The sequence below is a fragment of the Capricornis sumatraensis genome, chromosome 1 (genome assembly GCF_032405125.1).
Source record: "Capricornis sumatraensis isolate serow.1 chromosome 1, serow.2, whole genome shotgun sequence".
Classification (NCBI taxonomy): domain Eukaryota; kingdom Metazoa; phylum Chordata; class Mammalia; order Artiodactyla; family Bovidae; genus Capricornis; species Capricornis sumatraensis.
Genome location: NC_091069.1, coordinates 248,934,244 through 248,954,993, shown reverse-complemented (window position 1 = coordinate 248,954,993; position 20,750 = coordinate 248,934,244). Strand labels below are relative to the sequence as shown.

Sequence of the window (20,750 nt, the reverse complement as noted above, 5' to 3'; positions counted from 1 at the left end):
GAGACCCCAGCCTCCCGAAGAAGGAAAACATTGTGTAGAAAAGGAAGGAAAGCCTTTAAGGTGAATTAACAGCCACAGAAAAATTTATATTTGACTCCAAAAAATTAAACACTTGAGAAGGTTAAAAAAAAAAGCAGGAAATTCCATTCAAACACAAGTCAAACCAATGTAACGTGGTTTACAGATGGGCAGTTCTAGCTGGTGCCTCTCTGGACCTCAGAAGCAGAGAACAGTCAGTAGCAGCTCAGACACACCAGACACAGCACGTATGCGTGTGAGCATGGCGCGCATGTCTGTTCATATGTGTATGTATGTAAGGGTTTGTGTATTTTCGAGTATATGTGCCCATGTTTCTGTGTGTGTCTACATGTATGGGTGTGTATGTGCCTCTGTGTGCATGTCTCTCTGTGTGTCTGTGTGCATGCCTCTGTGAGTATGTGTGCGTCTGTGTGCGTGTCTCTATGTGTGCCTCTGTGTGTGTGCCTCTGTGTGTGTGTCTGTGTGTGTGCCTCTGTAGCTCTGTATGTGTGTCCCTCTATGTGTCTGTGTGTGTATGCCTCTGTGTGTGTGTTTGTGTGTGTGTGCCGCTCTGTGTGTGCCGCACTGTGTGTGTATTCCTCTGTGTGTATGTGTGCGTGTGTGTGTCCACGTGTGGCCTAGTGGAGCAGCCTGGCAGCCTTCACAGGCTGGCTTGATTCTGGCAGCAGTGCAGGGTTGGAACTGACCTTCTGAGAGGCTGGGGTGACTAGTTCCCCAAGTGACTGATGGCAGAGGTCTGACGGCCAGACCCCTGTCCAGAGGGCCTCCCCTGTCTGCTTTCAGGGTCCCTGGGATGTCTTTGGGGGAGGCACAGATGCTACATCTGGGCAGCTCTTTGGAACTCATACCCTCCTGCCCCGGGGGCTCAGCTCAGGTGAGGCAACTGTGGTCATTTCCGTGTTAACGGTGGAGCCTGGGGAGTCAGGGAGCGGTCAGCCACAAGCGTCAGGAGAGGACAGGCCTAAAGCCAAGTGGAGTTCAAGGGGCACAAGACCCACCTCCTGCGGTGTGTGAACCCCCACATTCCTGTGCATGGTGGGCAGCCAGGAGGAGGTGGGGGTGCTGGGGGCTGACATGGGCAGAGGTACTAAAATGGGGCTGGGGGTAACCCGCTGCCCAGAGGGCCCCCCAACCCCAACGATCCAGCTGACCAAAGCGCCTGGAACCCTAACCCTGACCCTCTCCTCCCCCTGAGAAATGCAAGCCCCCTCCATCCCTCCCATTCAGGGCCCAGGTCTCCGGTGCTAGAATGAACACAACTAGTAAAAACACGAGTAACTGTGATCTCGTGAGCCTGGACCGAGTCTTCCAGGTAACCTATGTGCATGGGTGTGACTTCTGTGATTCACACAAAGCCCTAGGAGGAGATTCGAGCTAGTTCTGGAGGATTTGGGGCAAGGACAGGCCAGGGAGACGGTTACTGGGGCTCTGTCCTTTAATGGTCCTCAATCCATGAGCCACTTGAAGGCAAAATACAGACACTTCTCTGCCTGATTGCTGCTCTCACACCCAGGGACCGGAAGCCCTCAGTCTCACAGCTCTCGGCAGGAGTTCTGAAAATTAATTAACGGCCTCTTTAACTCGCCTGTGTACAAAGAATGGAAGGCCTGGGGCTGGCTTCTGTACAGGGAGGGGCCAGTGGAGCTGGAGGAGAGGAGGATGAAGCAGGATGAAGCAGGAGGCACCTGCCGCCCCCCTCCACCCGCCAGGCATCTGCTCCCCAGGTGGTGACTGGAAGACGGCTCTTCTCTTAAGTGTAGGCAGTGACTCAGCAGTGAACGCTTTTTGTGATCTCTGCCTGAACCACTTCCCACGTGTGGACAGTTCTACCCCGTGGGGCTTGGTGGGAAGTGGGGCTTGCCTCCCACTGCAGAAGATGAAACAGCAAACGCTCACAGCAGTGGGTTGAATTGTGCCTCCGTAAGAGACAGGCAATGACATGGGGAAAAGCTATGATGAATCTAGAGAGTGTAATAAAAAGCAGAGACATCACTTTGCCAACAAAGGTCTATAGAGTCAAAGCTATAGTTTTCCAGTAGTCGTGTACGGATGTGAGAGCTGGACCATAAAGAAGGCTGAGTGCTGAAGACCGATGCTTTTGAACTGTGGTGCTGGAGGAGACCCTTGAAGGTCCCTTGGACTGCAAGGAGATCAAACCAGTCAATCTTAAAGGAAATCAACTCTGAATATTCACTGGAAAGACTGATGCTGAAGCTGCAGCTCCAATCCTTTGGCCACCTGATGTGAAGAGCCAACTCATTGGAAAAGATCCTGATGCTGGCAAAGATTGAAGGCAGGAGGAGAAGGGGACGACAGAGGACGTGATGGCTGGATGGCATCACCGACTAAATGGACATGAGTTTGAACAAACTCCAGGAGATGGTGAAGGGCAGAGGAACCTGGCATTCAGCAGTCCATGGGCTGCAAAGAGTCGGACATGACTGAGCAACTGAAGAAGGGAGAGGCTCACATCCTGATCCCCAGAACGCAACTGTGACTTGTTTAGGAGATGGATCCTGAGAGCGGATTGTCCCGGGTGAGGGTGGGCTCAAAATCCAGAGAGAGGTGCCTGATGCGGGAAGGTAGGGGAGACCTGAGTGCAAAGGAGGGCAGGGGGAGGCTGAGTGCAGTGACGGCCACACGTCAAGCCCGTGGGCAGCCTGGGAGCCACAGCAGGCTCGGGACAGGGTCCCTCCAGGAGGGACTGGCCCTGCGGCACCTTGACCTCGGCATCTGGCCTCCAGACTGTGGGAGAATTCATTCCTGTTGTTCCAACCCCCTAGTTTGGGTGCTTTGACATGACAGCCACAGGAAACTAACATACTCAGTTTCTCTGGCCTTCCCTGCAGTGGGCAGGGGTAGGGCGCGGGGTGTGTGTGTGTGTGTGTGTGTGTGTGTGTGTGGGCATGGGGTCCACTCTGTCCAGACTCTGGACCTGCAGCTGGTGAACAGAGAAGAAGCCTGATGTTTGCAGCAGTGGCCACGAGCTGTGGGGGGTCCCGACACTGATCTTGGGGTGCTGGGGATAGTGTACATCTGGGGCTCAGATCCGCCAGATCTGAGTCCTCACAGCATCAGCTCTATGTGGGGTATGGGGCATTGCTCCTGCTGTACAGCTACTGAGGAGCCTCATCCTGACACTCTCAACACCCAGGGGACCCCCCACCCCTGCCAAATCCCTCAGAGGCAAAACCTCTTTTCTGCTCAATGTGGCCACGACTAGTGTCTGTGGCAGTGGCTACAAGACCAGCTGCTACAGCAGCTTTCTAACCTGCTCTTCCTCGAGCCTCCCCTCAAATCCCCAGCTTCTCATGGTGAAAGGTGCTGGTGAAAGCCCTAGGACCTCAGGGCTTGTTGTTCAGTCACTAAGTCTTGTTCAACTCTTTGCAACCCCATGGACTGCACAATGCCAGGCTTCCCTGTCCTTCACTATCTCCCGGAGTTTGCTCAAACTAATGTCCATTGAATTGATGACGCCATCCAGCCATCTCATCCTCTTTTGACTTCTTCCCCTCTTTCCCTTAATCTTTCCCAGCATCAGTCTTTTCCAGTGAGTCAGTTCTTCCTATCAGGTGGCCAAAATACTGGAGCTGCAGCTTCAACATCAGTCCTTCCAATGAATATTCAGGACTGATTTCCTTTAGGATTGACTGGTTTGATCTCCTTGCAGTCCAAGGGACACTCAAGAGTCTTCTCTAACACCACAGTTCAAAAGCATCAATTCTTCGATGCTCAGCCTTTTTTATGGTATTTACTTTTCCAATTTGCTGAATGAACTCAAGCAGGTCGCTTAATCTCTTTGGCTCTTTCACTGCCAATGGGGAAAATAGAACTGTTTTGCAGCTCTAATGACCAAATGGATGTAAAAAACGCTGCCGCACTTTGAAAAGGGTAACTGTAAATCACGATTCAAATTCTTTAGGCGAATTCGTTTTGGACATAATTGTGATTTTTTTTTTCTTGGAAAAAACCAAACAGTTCACACAAGGTATGAAAAGTGACCTTCAATGAGTTAGCCAGGTAGAGGCTGTGATGCCATCCTGATAGCCTCACGTCTGGAGTCCGTTTACTCACTCCGCAAGTCAGTAAATGCAGTGCCCAGGAGCCATTAACCTTGACATTAGCGTTGACACTGACAAAGAGCCATCTCTTTGGGCCCTGGGCGGGGAATTGTGGACCACAAGGAATTCAAGCACTGCCTCTTATTTTACGGATGGGACACAAAGGGTGACTGACTGGAAGCTGTTATCTTCCGGAGTTTTAGCTACTTGGTCACTGAGTCAGGCCTTGGTGGTCATTCAGTAGACATCTTCCCCTAAAACTGAAACCACAGAGTACGGGTTGCTGTGTTCTCATTTATGTAGAAAGGGACACACACAAGCTCTTCTGCAGAGGTTCCTCTCCGGGCGGGCCCGGTCTAGGAAGCCCCGTGGTTTCCTCTGTGCTCTAATTGCAAATTACTGTGTACTTCTAACATGTTGCGAGTTACTGGGTTACTTTTAAAACAGAATAAAACACTTAAGATTCATCACTCTTCTAACCTTTGTTAACTTCAAAGGTAAGTACTGAGTATTTCACAAAGACAAGACATTCGTTCTGAGCCTCACCTCCCCTGCCATCATCACTCACCATGGCTTAAGTGGCTTAATTTAAACTAGGGTTAAAAGACACATCAGCAAAAAGGCATCAACATGCCACTCACATTCGACACGTTTCTCTAGCACTGCCAAGTGATTTGCAACTTCGGCTTTCAGCTCGTTGATTTTAAAAGCTCTGGGAAGGAAAAAAACAAAACAACATAACTCCTCAAATTCTCCAAGTTAAAGTGGGTTCAGTCAACATCTGCCAGCTCCTTGCCATGGTGAGGCCCACAGGTGGGCTGGTGAGGGGCCCAAAGAGAGGAGTTGCTTTTAAGGAACTCCTGGGAGTTGGAGACGGGCGGGGAGGAGGAAAAGGACACACTCTGGAATTATCTCGAAGGTGTATTTTTCAAGACTGGAACACAGAGTGGGCATGATTACTCCCCATACCTGGCTAGTGAGCAGATGCTCTCTGGGGAGGACCTGGGTTCTCTGCTCACCCCTGGCATGGACCAGCACTCACCCCACCCCACCCCTCAACCTCGCCAACACACACCCTGTCCCACTGGGCACAGAACACCTTAGGCAGCTGGTGTGCCCTTCTCTGGGATCCAACCCATTTAGTTCAACAACTCTTGGGCTTTAAGAAAATACCCTATGCCTTCTCCCCATTTCAACTACCCGGGGGGCAGTAAGATGCCATAGGAGGTAACTGAGAAAACGCAAAGCATTGACTCCAGAATGGCAGAATAACTCAGAATGAAGAGTGAGCCAGAGATCCACCCAGGATCTCTGCTGTCAGTTTCCGTAGGCTGAAGTCCTCACCCCAGAAGAGCCAGCTGAGGAAATTCTCAGCAACACGGGTTCTTACTCTGAAAACACCAGCAGGAGAGCATCTCCTGGACCCCATGCATGCTGGCTTAGTTACAGAATTCCCCAAAGGACCCCACCAGGCAGGTAGCTTCTCCGGGGAAGTGATAGATGAGAGCCCACCGGCTGAGATAGCCTCAAGACAAAGGGCCCACCCACCAAGAAGAGAAAGAGTACCCAGCCCTGGAAAGGATGCATCCAGATTCTGTACCTTGAGAACTGCTCCGCCACCTGGGTCAGCACGTTCTGGATCAGTTCTTCTTTCTCTGCGGATGAGAAAAGAAAGACTGATGGAAAAGGGTGCACTCTGTGGACCATGGGCTGAACCCCAACACCGTGCCCAGGAGCTGCCTGGGTACCTGGGAGGAGGGGTGCTCTGGCCACTGGTCAGCAGCAGGGCCTCTCCTGGGCCTCAGGTTTCCCGTCCAGCTTCAGAGGCCCTTTCCCCCGGGACAGCTCTCACTGGTGCCTCAGCAGAGTGGCCGGGGCTGTGAACCTCCTGCAGTCAGCACCAGCCATAAAAGCAGGCAGGACTGGTCTTTAAATACAGGACACTTTCATGCGGTGACCTGGTCCATTTTATGGGGGCAATTACTATGACGGAAAGTTCAAGGGATATTTTGAGTGCAACACACACTGTTCTCACGGTAGGTCCCAGAGAGAGGAAGCGGCTGGGGTGAGCGAGTTTGTCCCTCTGTTGCCTGGCACATAAAACTGGGCTGGGCGGCTGGGTTTACAAGGTTCAGACCCCAGGCTGTATGTAGCTGCCCATTTTCCTGTTTCCTGACTGGGCCCAGTTCAGGATGCCTCATAGAAGGTGTGGAATGCATGGCACCATTCCAGCCACTCTATGCTCTTGGGAAGGGTGGGCTCTCCCCTTGGTTCCAGGTGACAGTCTAGTTCACACCCTAAAACTCTGGGGACCTAAACAAGGCTTCCTCCTGAACTCATATAAGCTTCCATATAGCTTCTAAAACTGACACAAATCAAAACCAAGCCAAGCCTGTCCAGACAAACAAAATCCCCAATAGTCTAATTTGGCAACAGGGCTCAAAAGCTAAAAATGTTCACGTGCTCTGATTTATTGTTTCCAATTCTAGGAAAAACCACATATATGGACACAAAAGATGTTCATCACGACGTTATTTAACACGGTGAAAACTGTAATGGCCTATATGTCCATCAAATGGACATCACTTATACCATTTAAATGTGGTATGGTGTCTTGGTACTGTGGAAACATATTCTGCTACTAGGAATAATATCTTAGAAAAATGTTCATGCCTATTATAAAACTAAGAAAGTCATAATACAGTGTGATTCCATTTCTTAAAACTTGGGAGAGTATACTCCAAAATAATAATAGTAGTTACTTTTTGGTTGTAAGATTATATATAAGCTTTTTTCCTTATTTTTGTTTCTCTATATCTAATATACTTCTATAATAACTTTTGTTAATTTCAAAGAAGTATTTAAAAAAATAATCTAAAATAACCTCTAGGACCTGCCAAAGGAAAGAGTAGGCCAGATGACCCATGGTTTTCTCCGGCTTTAGCATTCTATGACTTGATGAGAAGAAGGAAAACGATGTCCCATCATATCTCTGGGAAATGCAAGGGTAAAAATGTCAGCCAGGAAACTTTATTGAGCCACATGTTGAGCTGATCAAAGTTCTATCCTTCAGAGAGGACCAGACCCCCCAGGGAAGAAAAATGGTGGCTCCATTGACAAGACCCACCAGTGAGAAGGCTTCATAGGCCTCCTTGGTGAACTTAGCAGTATTTTAGATCACTTACTCTGAAATCTTGGGCAAAAGTGTATCACATAACCTTGAAGAGTTAGTGGTCTGTCTCAGTCTTGAGCTATATTTAAAAGTCCATCAACAGTTGCAGAATGCACATTCTTTTCAGGTGCCTCTGAAGTGAAGTGAAAGTCGCTCAGGTGTGTCTGACTCTTTGCGACTCCATGGACTCTACAGTCCATGAAATTCTCTAGGCCAGAATACTGGAGTGGGTAGCCTTTCCCTTTTCCAGGGGATCTCCCCAACCCAGGGATCAAATCCAGGTCTCCTGCACTGCAGGCAGATTCTTTACCAGCTGAGGCACAAGGGAAGCCCTGTGCCTATGAAGCATATACCAAAATAGACCATAGGTTGGTCCACACACACACAAAACCCACAACAAATTTAAAAGAACCACAACCAAACAGAGTATGGTTTGTGACCTTTAAGAGAATCAAACTAGAAATCAGTAACAGAAAGATCTTCAAACACTTTGAAACTAAATGACACACTTCTAAGTAATACATGGGTCAAAGAGGAAATCTTAGGGATACAAAAATAGATACCGAATGATAATTGCGTTACAGAATTTTGTTGTTTTCTGCCAAGGAGAATGAAAACGAAAATACAACACATGAAAATTTAGTGGTGGGACACAGCTAAAGCAGTGCTGAGAGGAATGTTTATAGCACTGTATGCTTGCATTCTCAGAGAGGAAAACTCTTAACGCCATAATCTAAGAACCTAGAAAAAGAAAAGCAAAAATAAACCCCCAAGGACAGCAGAAGGAAGGATATAATAAAAAGCAGAAATCAGTGAAACAGAAAACAGAAAAGCAACACAGGAAATCAATGAAACAAAGGACTGGTTATTTAAAGATATCAACACATTGACAAATCTCTGGCAAGACTAAGAAACACAGAGAGAAGACACAGATCACCAGTGTCTGGGATGAAAGGGGAGACAACACTACGGACCTTGCAGGCCTCAAAAGGGCAACAAGGAGACACAAAACACGACTCTAAACACAGAATCTTGACATCCTAGACAAAAATGGACCAGATCCGAGAAAAGTATGACCCACCGCACTCCTCCAACATGAAGCACACAATGTGAACAGTCTGCAACTCTTAAGGAAACTGTCCTTATTTTAAAAAAAATCCCTCCAAAGAAATTTCCAGGCGCAAATGGTTTCACTGGAGAATTTTACCAAACATTTAGAGAAGAATGAATCAGTCCTTCAAGAATTCAACAATGTCTTCTAGAAAATAGAAGAGAAGGGTACGTTTTTTGATTCACTTTATGAAGCTAGTATTAACCTGATACCAAATCTAACAAAGACAACAAAAAAGAAAACTGCAAGTCAATATCTGCCATTAATATGAATGCAAAGATTCTTAACAAAATATCAGTGATTAGAATTCAGCAAAATATAAAAACAGAATAAGTGAGTTCAACATGGTCACAGCACACACAATAAATATACAAATTGACTGTATTTATATACACTAGCAATGACCATGTAGACACTGAAATTAAAATCACAGCACCATTTATAAACACTTGAGAAAACTCAAATAACTTAAGTGTAAATAAAGCATGATGAAGTCGTGTGTTGAAAACTACAAAACTCTGGTAAAAGAAAGATATAAATGGTGAGACCTACCATTTTCATAAGAGTCTTGTGAGGGTGAAAGAGGAGAGTGAAATCGCTGGCTTAAAACTCAACATTCAGACTAAGATCATGGCATCTGGTCCCATCACTTCATGGCAAATAGATGGGGAAAAAGTGGAAGCAGTGACAGATTTTATTTTCTTGGACCCCAAAATCACTGTGGATGGTGACTGCAGGCATCTGTGGAGTTAAAAGACACTTGCTCCTTGGAAGGAAAGCTATGACAAACTTAGATAGCATATTAAAAAACAGAGATATCATTTTGCTGACAAAGGTCTGTAGAGTTAAAGTTATGGTTTGTCCAGTAATTATGTATGGATGTGAGAGTTGAACCATAAAGAACATGAGCACTGAAGAATTGATGCTTTTGAACTGTGGCCCTGGAGGAGACTCTTGAGAGTTCCTTGGACTGCAAGGAGATTAAAGCAGTCAATCCTAAAGGAAATCAACCCTGACTATTCATTGGAAGGACTGATGCTGAAGCTGAAGTGTCACTACTTCGGCCACCTGATGCAAAGCGTCAACTCATTGGGAATCACCCTGAAAAGGTGATTGGGAAAGATTGAGGCCAGGAAGAGAAGGGGGTGACAGACAATGAGATGGCTGGATAGCATCACGGACTCAATGGACATGAGTTTGAGCAAGCTCCAGGAAATAGTGAAGGACAGGGAAGCCTGGTATGCTGCAGTCCATGGGGTCACAGAGTCAGACACGACTTAGTGACTGGGTAACAACGACAAAGGCAAAGTGGACTCTGGATGTAAAATAGGAAACTATAAAACTTAGAAAGAAATAGAGGAAAATCTTCAGATTCTTGGGCTAGGCAGAGGGTTCTCAGACTTGACAACAAAAACAATCCATAAGAGGGAAAATTGATAAACTGGACTTTATCAAAGGTAGAACTTTTCCTTTGGGAAAAATTCTGCTATGAGATAAAAAGGTATATAGTCTGGGGAAAAAAATATTTGCAAACCGTATCTGACAAAGACTTGAAAACAGACGGTGAAAAGAATAGCAAGAACTCAACAGTAAAAAAACAGAACAATTCAGTTTGAAAACGGGCAGGGCACAGACATTTATTCATCTGCTTGTTTTGGCTTGTGGGATCTTGGTTCCTGATCAGGGATTGAATCCCAGCCCCCACAGTGAACGCCCTGAGTCCTAACCACTGGACCACCAGGGATTGCCATGAGCAGACATTTTACTGAAGAGAATATACAGATGGATGATAAGCACATGAAGAGATGCTGAGCTACATGAGTCATTGGGAAATGCAAATGAAATCACACTGAAATATCACTGCACACTTATCAAAAAAGCTAAAAAAAATAAAAAAAAAGTGACAACCCCAAATGCTGGAAAAGATGTGGAGAAACTAGCTTACTCACACACTGCTGGTGGGAATGTAAACCAGAACAGCTATTCTGGAAAAGGGTTTGGCAGTTTCTTAACAAAACTAAATATACAATTACTGTACGACCTGCACCTGCCCTCTGGGACAGAGAAGTGACAGGTTATGTTTACACAGAAGTCAGTACACAATGTTCTGAACAGTTTTAATTTTTAATGGCCCTAAACGAGAAACAACCCAGATGCCCTTCAGTAGATGAATGAATAAACAAACTGTGTTCCGGCCACACCATGAAATATTACTCAGTAATAAAAAAGACTGAACTTGTGATACACATAATAGCCTGGATGCATTTCTAGAGAATTACGCTGAGTGAAAAAATTATGCTGAGTCAATCCCCAAACTCACTCATTTATAGAACATTCTTGAAATGACAAAACTATAGAGATGGAGAACAGATTAGTAAGTGTCAGGGTTAAGGGGCAGTGGATAAAGGGATCTGGATGACACTATAGAAAAGATGCTTGCTCCTTGGAAGGAAGGCTATGACCAACCTAGACAGCCTGCTAAAAAGCAGAGACATCACTTTGCTGACAAAAGTCTATACAGTCAATGCTACAGTTTTTCTAGTAGTCAGGTATGTCTGTGAGAGTTGGATCAAGAAGAAATTTGAGTGCCAAAGAATTGATGCTTTCAAACTGTGGTGCTACAGAAGACTCTTGAGAATCTCTTGGACTGCAAGAAGATCAAATCAGTGAATCCTAAAGGAAATCAGTCCTGAATACTCACTGGAGGACTGATGCTGAAGCTGAAGCTCCAATACTTTAGTCACCTGATGCAAAGAGCCAACTCATTGGAAAAGACCCTGATGCTGGGAAAGACTGAAGGCAGGAAGAGAAGGGGGTGACAGAGGATGAGATGGTTGGATGGCATCACCGACTCAATGGACATGAATCTGAGCAGACTCCAGGACAGTCAAGGACAGCGAAGCCTGGCATGCTGCAGTCTCTGGGGTCACAAACAGTTGGCGACAACTTAGCCACTGAACAACATGGAAGGACAGCACGAAGGCCCCTTGGGGGACGAGATGCTCTGTGCCTGGACTGCAGCAGTGTCTGGGGTGAGATCTTATTGCAGTCTGAAGGGTGTTACCGTACCAGCAAAAAGGGTACAGGGTGCCTGGGTCTCTGCATTTTTTCTTACAACTGCATGTGACTGTATAATGACTTAAAAAAAGTTTAACAAAAAATTTAATAGATAGTATGGAAAGAAAAAGTTAAGGAGTAATTTTCCCTTGTCTTTTGAGGTGGGCTCCTTTGAACATTACAGGATTTTTTTAAGATTTTTTTTTTTTTTGATGTGGACTATTTTTTAAGTCTTCATTGAATTTGTTATAGTATTGCTTCTGTGTTACATTTCGATTCTTTGGCTGAGAGGTATGTGGGAATCTTAGCTCTCCGACCACGGCTCTAACTGCACCTCCTGCACTAGAAGTCTTAACCACAGGATTTTGATGCTGAAATTTAATTTCTACTTCAAGCACTTCATCCCATACCTTCCTTTTCCTGGCTGAATTCGAGGGTCAGATATTCACATGCCAGTCCATGTAACAGCTACACCTCAGCCCATGTGCCACCCATGTCAACAAATCTGATGTCTTCAGAAAGGGCACAGGCACAAAGGTAACCTGGCAGGGAGAGAGCCCCAGGGTGCCGGTGCCCAGGTCATGGCACTTATTCTGCTGCCATCTCTGTAATTTCGCCCAGAGCTGCTTCTTCAGATCCTGCACAATCTACATTCCTGGGCAAGGGGAAAGGGCAAAGAAAAAAATGCCTCTGTGCAAAAGGCCAACCACACCCACACATCCATAAACACAGCCTGTTCAGGAAGTGGGTGCCTCCCCCGCCCCACCCCAGTGCGCTGGAATTCCTGCCGCAGGTCACTGCTTCCTCCCAGGGGAGTTCTGAACTTAAACTGTGTGCAGAATACTCTGGGCAGAGCCTGGCCGGTGGTGCGCACTCCTGCCTTAGCTGTCACCACTGCTATACTAAGTCATTAAAGGTTGCCAGCATCCACAGGTGCTGTCATTCTGTCACTAAGGGTCCCTGACAGCCACAGGTGTTGTTATGTCACTAAGGGTCACCAATAGCCATTGTTGTTCAGCTGCTAAGTTGTGTCTGACTCTTTGCTACCCATGGACTGTAGCACGCCAGGCTTCTCTATCCTCCACTATCTCCCAGAGTTTGCTCAGATTCATGTCTATTAAGTCGATGATGCTATCTAACCATCTCATCCTCTGCCACCCCCTTCTCCGTTTGCCTTCAACCTTTCCCAGCATCAGTCTTTTCCAGTGAGTCAGCTCTGCATCAGGTGGCCAAAGTACCGGCGCTTCAGTTTTAGCATTAGTCCTTCCAATGAATATTCAGCATTGATTTCCTTTAGGATTGACTGGTTTAAGTCTTGCAGTTCAAGGGACTCTCAAGAGTCTTCTCCAGCATCACAATCCAAAAGCATCAATTCTCTGATGCTCAGCCTTCTTTATGGTCCAACTCTCACATCCATACATGACTGCTAGAAAAACCACAGCTTTGACTCTATGGACCTTTTTTGGCAAAGTGATGTCTCTGCTTTGTAATATGCTGTCTAGGTTTGTCATAGCTTTTCTTCCAAGCAGCAGCAGGCATAGGTGTCGTTACATGACTAAGGGACCCTGGCATCCACAGCTGTTGTTCCATCACTAATGGTCACTGAGCAGCTGTTCTATCACTGAGGGTTGCTGGCAGCTACGGGCTCTCTGATACCTTCTCTTGCTTTGAGTGCCTTCCCTGGTGTGTTCAGGGTCCCTGGGGTGACAGGCTGAACTCTGTGGGGGCAGGGAACCATGTCCAGGCTGAGAAGCAGCAGCATCCTTCCTACAGTGTCCTGAAGGTGCTTTTCAGTTCCCCAGGGCCTCTGGAAGCCTCGGGTAGCCCTAAATTCCTGGATTTAGGGGCAACAAGCAGTTTTCAATTGCATATATGAGTCAGTCCCAACTTTGGTGGCCAAACCACACTGTATCAGGAAAAGCTGACAGTATGTATGTGCGTGCTAAGTCACCTCAGTCATGTTTGACTTTTGGCGGCCCCATGGACTGTAGCCTGCCAGGCTCCTCTGTCCATGGAATTCTCCAGGCAAGAATACTGGAGTGGGTGGCGATTTCCTTCTCCAGGGGCTCTTCTCAACCCAGGGATCGAACCCCCATCTCTTCTGCATTGGCAGGTGGGTTCTTTACCACTAGCGCCACTTGTAGGAAACCCACTCTTTGCTAGATACTGCGTGGCATATACAGAATTTTAAAAATTAAAGTATATTCAAGTGCTTCTGCTTTGAGAGTTTTAGATAGCTTTAAGAATAAGCAGCCACTGAATGTAATTGGTATAGCCACTATGGAGAACAGTACGGAGGTTCTTAAAAAAAACTAAATGCAGAGCTAATATAAGACCCTGCAATCCCACTCCTGGGCATATATCCAGAGAAAAATATGGCCCGAAAAGATACATTCTCCACAATGTTCACTGAAGCACTGTCTACAATGGCCAAGACATTGAAACAACCTAAATGTCCATCGACAAAGGAATGGATAAAGAAGCTGTGGTGTGTGTATATATACACACACAGTGGAAGACTACTCAGCCATTAAAAAGAATGAAATAAGGCCATTTGCAGCCACATGGGTGGACCTAGAGAGTGTCATACTGAGTGAAGTGAGCCAGACAGAGAAGGAGAAATGTCATATGGCATGCCGCATATGGGGAATCTAAAAAGAAATGATACAAATGAACTTAACTTACCAAGGAGAAAGAGACTCACAGACTTAGAAAATGAACTCATGGTTGCCGGGGTGGGGGAAGGGATAGTTGAGGACTCTGGGAAGACCATGTGCACACTGCTATATTTAAAACGGATAACCAACAAGACCTGCTGTATAGCACATGGAACTTTGCTCAACGGCATGTGCCAGCCTGGATGGGAGGTGGGGGAGAATGGAAGCATGTATATATATGGCGGATCCCTTCACTGTTCACCTGAAACTATCACAACATTGTTACCTGGCTATGCCCCAACACAAAATGTCATTGTTGTCAAAATAATAATAATAAAATTACCATCCACACCAGGGATGCTGGCAGTTCAAGATTGGACATGACTGGGGGTCTTTGCGAGGGGTCATGCTGGTGTCCTACTGGACTGTTGAAAAGCCTTTGGAAGTTTCTGAGACAACCGAGAGGGGAAGTAAGACTGAGAGGACAGGAGTCAGCAGAATGCCTGCTGGCTCACAGAATGGAGGCTGCAGCGGAGGTGGCCCACGGCCATGGGTGACCCACTTGTTCTCCAGAGAAGACTCTGCTCCGTGAGAACAGCTGATGTATCATCAGAAGTGTCCCCAGGTCTAGGACATGCTACTGAATGTCAAGGATGCTACTCCAAGCTCACCACGATTTAATGAGTGCCCGTGGCTTTAACTAAGGCAAAGATTTAATGAAGGCCAAACGGTCAGCCGTCAGCACAGAGGTCTCGTCACCAGCCTCTGCAGGTCTGGGCTGCTCTCTCCCTGCTCACACCTAGACAGGACTGGCTTAAATATGCTGGGGGCCTCGTCCGCTGACCTCCTGGGTAACTGGCCCTGCTGGGTAGATGCTGGGGCTACCAGAGTCTCCCACCTATTACAGAACAGTTGCGTTTAGTTCCAGAACCATCTTGCAGCCTGGCAGCATCTGAACTGGGTTTTCTGGATATTTCTGGACTGTGGCTTCTATCAGGGTGGCCCTCAACCTGACTTGGGCCAGAACTAAGGGATCAGGAGCAGCCCACCCCCTGGAGACTGGTGCAGTTGCCCAGCGGGGGTTGTGGGCAGGACTCTGCCTGTGGGCTGGCAGGATGGGTACCCTTCCTCATGGTGTTTCTTCAGCTGCCCCTGTGAGTGGCCAGAACAGCATCCCTGCCTGCCTTCCCCCGGTGCCAGAGGCTGCTGCCCGACTCTGCTGCTGTGCATGCTTCAAGGAACCCGCCTCCGCCTCTCCCAGCCCTTCCAGGAATTGTTTATTTGTTTCAGACAAATCTGCAGCGCAGAGTGACATAAAAGTCAGGTTTAACTGACTGACAAGACAGCCAAACCCTCCAATTCCTACCTCAGAGGTCAGCTGAAGGCGATGCCCTGGCCAGCTAGGCCAGTCAGCTGACAGGTACTGCTCTCTCCATGCCGTGCTGGGTGGCACAGAACAGTGGACAGAACACTGGACTGTCCACGGCCATTCCTCCATCCTCCGCACACCCAGGCTGGTTGGCACATGTACCATCCTTCCTGAGGGCAAATGGGAGACAACCACAGGCCTAATAACACTCTGGCCCCACACCTGTGTCTGCAGGGAGGCGGCCTGGGGACATCGGCATGGGTTCTGGAAACTCAACCCCCAACAGCGTCATGAGTAACACCTGTGGGCACGTGTGTGCTGCCTGGAGTCCACCGTGAGTCCCAATCTCTCCTGATACGTCTGTATAAGTGTTGCACAATATTTTTACTGTGTCTCCATGCTGTCAGTATGATGCACAAACTGTCTGACTTTATCCATCTCACCCAAAGCCCTGAGCACCCTTCAAAAAATATACTTAACTGACTCCCTCCCAAAGCTTTTTCTAAAAAAACATGGATATTCCTTCATAAGGGCATGTCTTGCTTTTGCATTAGAGAAAATCACCCCCATCTGAGACCCTGAATATTGGGGGTGCATTTATTTCCAGAGCTGTGTGTAGGTAGGGCCGGGAGGGGACTTCCTGTCTGTCCCCTCCCACCCCTCCTTCTGAGGGTGGCATTGCCCCTCTCCAGGGAAGAAGGGGGGGACTCACCTCTGCTCCACTTTTGCTCTCCTGGCCCCTCCAGCCAGCGAGGCCATTCTAGCCCCGGGCACAGTCATGGCAATTCGCTGTTTATGGAGGTCATAAAACAAAGAGCAGAAGGAGGGCGCTTCCTTTACAGCCCAGGAGCACAAGAAAGGGGGATGATGAACAGTGGCCTGGCCTCCCTCCTTAAAGAGACAAGCACTGTTTCCTCTGTCTGTCCTGCCAAGAAATCACCCTCGGCTATTGGCGGCCAAAGGGATGTTCCAGGCTCAGTGTGGCTTCAACTAGATGCTTTCACTTCCTGGTAGCCGTTCTGATGAGACAAAGAAAGCGAAGGGGACCCTGGGGCCCTGGCGACCATATCTGATGTGGGGAGAGTGTCTCCTACATAGCTGTCTTGGCTGAGCCCTTGCAGGCTCGCTGCAGACCTGCCAGCCCTCGGCGGCAGGAACTGGACTGTGTCCCCTTCCGTTCTGGAGCTGGGATTCGAGCTCTGCATAGCTGAGTCTGACCTCAGATGTCTGGGCACAATTCCTCCTTTTGCCCTCCTCTCCCTTTAGGCTCAGTTTTTGAGAAAAATGTCTCAGAGGGAGTAGCTCCTGGGATAGACAGCAATGCAACTTTATTGTTTCATAATTGCAACAACCACGGCAGTCTTTATGGAGCACTTCCTAGATTCCAGGCACTCTTCTGAATGGTTTGTACATGCTGATCATGTAAGGCTCCTAAGAGCCTGAAGTGGCTGCTGATGTAGCGAGAAAGCCTCGGTGTGACTCGGCCAGACCCCCTGGTGCACCCCAGGCATGTTCCCACGTGGGCTGCAAAGACGGGCAGTGTCGCCTGTGATTATGTATCTTTTTCTTTTCCCTTATATTTCTTCTGATTTTTGCTTTATGTATCTTTGTTTCTCTGTTCTTAGGTGTCTAATGGTTTATGATGTCTATCTTCTTTGTGAATTGTACCTTTTATCATTAAAAATGTAAGAGAAAAACAAATATTGTCTATTAATGCATATGTGTGGAATCCATAAAAATAGATGAACTTATTTGCAACGCAGCGAGGGTGGAAGGTGGGGTGGGATGAAACGGGAGACTGAGATTGGCATATATACACTACTAGGCAGAAAAAATGTAACTAATGAACCTACTGTAGAGCACAGGGAACTTTACTCAATGCTCTGCGGTGACCTAAATAGGAAGGAAATCCAAAAAACGGGGATATACGTATACATGTGACTGATTCACTTTGATATGCAGAAGAAACTAGCACAGCACTGTAAAGCAACTATACGCCAATAAAATAAATGAACAATAAAAATTAAAAGGCATCAACATAAAAAAAATGAAGATGGGCAGTGTCTCGCTGACCCATGAGGGCAAAGACATTCTGCATACTGGCCTCCTCTCTGAGAACATACCCCCGCCCTCTGCCACCATGGTGTGATGAGGGGGGTGGACTTTTGAGGGAGAAGGACACTCTCAGAGGAATCTGAAGCTGAGAAGTAGCTGCTGACTGATGGTACATGCTGGCGGGACTTTGTCCATTATGTGATAACTTCATGTGTCTTGGTGATAGGACACCCCTGTGGGAAAGTAGCATTACGGTGAGGCCACAGGGAGTCCACCCTGGACCACTGTGTCCGGGCTTTGACGGTGTGCAAAATGACCCCAGAAGATGGGTGTCAGCAAGAAGTCTCTTAGGGTCAACTCTGATCGAAGAAGGTGATGGATGATGGAGGCCTCATCTGACAGGAGGACTGACAGGAGGACTCTTGCAAAACTCTATCAGAAACTGATAGAACCAAAGGTTCTCCCCCATCTGCTGCATAATTGTAGAGGCTGCACAAGATAAATTAAAAATAAAAAAACCCCAGATGACACAGAGGTTGAAATGAGCATGTACTTATAATTGCCTTTCATGTGGCAATTATAAGTATTGGGTTAGTCAGAAAGTTCATGGAGGTTTTTCCATAACATCTTATGGGAAAATCCAAAAGAACTTTTTGGCCAACCAGGTGGCTCAGTGGTAAAGAATTTGTGTGCCAGCATGGGAGGTGGGGGTTCGATCCTTGGGTTGGGAAGATCCCCAGGAGAAGAAAATGGAAATCAGCTCCAATATTCTTGCCTGAAAAATTCCATGGACAGAGGACTCTGGTGGGCTACAGTCCATGCGGTCACAAAGAGTCAGACAGGACTGCGTGAGTGAGCATGCAGTACACCCAAAAACTAAAGGCAAAGAGGCTAGTGAGTGGTGAACAGATAGGGGACCTTAAGAGGAAAATCTACAAACAAGAACATGACATTGTTGAATTTAAAAATACATCTGACATTAAAAAATCATGGATGGGCTTATAGCAGTTTGAAAAAGAACAGTCAGGGAAATTGAGGATCCATCATCAGGAACTCTCCAATCTGAAGAGCGGAAAGAGAAGAACATTAAAAAAATAACAGAGCCAGTCACTTGAGGGATAAGAACAAATGTTCTAACTACATGTAACTAGTCTCAGAAAGAAAGGGGAGAGAATGGAGCATAAAATACACTTCATGAAATAATTGTGACAATGTTTACAAATTTAATGAAAACAAATTTATACACCATGGAAGCTCAAAAAAGAACACCAAGCAGGATAAGCCAGAAGAAAATGAGGGCAAAGCAGGGTCTAAGTGCTGAAGCCCACGGATAAAGGAAAAACACCTTCAAAGTGTCCAGAGAAACGGGACACCTTTGCAGGGGAACAATGACGGAAGATGAGACGGCTGGATGGCATCATGGATTCAATGGACACGAGTCTGAGCAAACTCAGGGAGACGGTGAAGGACAGGGAAGCTGGCTGTCCTGCCCCCATGGAAGCATGCTGCAGTCCATGGGATCGCAAAGAGCTGAACACAACTGAGCAACTGAACAATAACAACAAAATGAAACAATAAAAGCTGACTTCTCATCAGAAACAGTGGAAGCCAGAAAAATAAATGGACATCTTTAGACTCCTTCTAAATAGAAAAACAAAACCAAACTCTGATTGCAGCAACCTATACCCTGAAAAAGATTTCAAAATGAGGGCAAAACAGAGGCAAATTCAGAGAGGCAAAAGCTGAGAGAATTAGTCACTAGCAGTTTGTACTTCAGGAAATGTTAAAAGAAAAAAGAAAGATTTCAGGCTGAAGGGCTGTAACACTACTCAGGAGTTGGAATCTACAGGAAAAGGAAAAAAGCAGCAGAATTGGCAAAAAAATTATCTTTAAGTTTCTTTTAATCATTTCTTCAAAAGACAGCTGGCTGTTTAAAAATCTCAATACTGTATTATGGACTTTATAATGGATGTAAATTGTCTTAGTTGCTCCGTCTGCTGGAACAGACGCCCAGAGACTCAGTGGGTTGTAAACAACAGACATTTGCTTCTCACAGTGTTGGGGCTGAAGTCCAAGATCACGGCACCAGCAGAGTCAGTGTCTGGGGAGGGCCCACTGCCAGGCACATAGATGGCCACTGCTCCACTGTCCTCACAGGGCAGAAGGGACAAGGGAGCTCTCTGAGGTCTCTTTCGTTGTTTAGTCGCTAAGTCATGTCTGACTTTTTGTGGCCCCGTGGACTGCAGCCCCCCAGGATCCTCTGTCCATGGGATTTCCCAGGCAAGAATACTGGATCTCCTTTATAAGGGCACTAATCCTGTTCACTGAAACTCCAGTACTTGGGCCACCTCATGTGAAGAGTTGACTCATTGGAAAAGACTGATGCTGGGAGGGATTGGGGGCAGGAGGAAAAGGGGACAACAGAGGATGAGATGGCTGGATGGCATCACTGGCTCGATGGACATGAGTTTGAGTGAACTCCAGGAGTTGGTGATGGACAGGGAGGCCTGGCATGCTGCGATTCATGGGGTCGCAAAAAGTCGGACATGACTGAGCAACTGAACTGAACTGAATTCTATTCATAAGGGCTCCACTCTCATGACCTACTCAGCATCCAAAGGCCCCCCCTCCAAATGCTATCACACTGGTGGTTAGGATCTCAACATGTGAATTTTGGGGGGACACAAGCATTCAGTGTATAGCATAGATGTCATGTATGGATGTGAGAGTTGGACTGTGAAGAGAACTGAGTGCTGAAGAATGGATGCTTTTGAACTGTGGCATTGCAGAAGACTCTTGAGAGTCCCTTGGACTGCAAGGAGATCCAACCAGTCCATTCTGAAGGAGATCAGCCCTGGGATTTCTTTGGAGGGAATGATGCTAAAGCTGAAACTCCAGTACTTTGGCCACCTCATGCAGAGTTGACTCATTGGAAAAGACTCTGATGCTGGGAGGGATTGGGGGCAGGAGGAGAAGAGGACGACAGAGGATGAGATGGCTGGATGGCATCACTGACTTGATGGACGTGAGTCTGAGTGAACTCCGGGAGTTGGTGATGGACAGGGAGGCCTGGCATGCTGCGATTCATGGGGTCGCAAGGAGTTGGACACGACTGAGCGACTGAACTGAACTGAACTGAACTGAACTGAAAGTGAACTGTGGCAATAGCTCAAAGGTTGTGGGGAGGAATTCTACTGTTGCTAAGTCCTTACTTTTTATGTGAAGTGGT

General features: G+C 47.0%; 1 protein-coding gene across 2 annotated transcripts in view; it reads right to left on the bottom strand.

Annotated features, from left to right (window-relative positions):
* PDE9A (phosphodiesterase 9A) overlaps positions 1–20,750 on the bottom strand; it is a 105,813-nt gene that overhangs the window by 30,336 nt on the left and 54,727 nt on the right. For both annotated transcript variants that reach the window (XM_068964768.1, XM_068964777.1), the window contains exons 5-6: positions 5,701–5,755; positions 4,742–4,812 (exon numbers count right to left, since the gene is read on the bottom strand). In XM_068964768.1, coding sequence (XP_068820869.1) covers positions 4,742–4,812; positions 5,701–5,755 — 126 coding nt within the window. The remainder of the gene's footprint in view (positions 1–4,741; positions 4,813–5,700; positions 5,756–20,750) is intronic.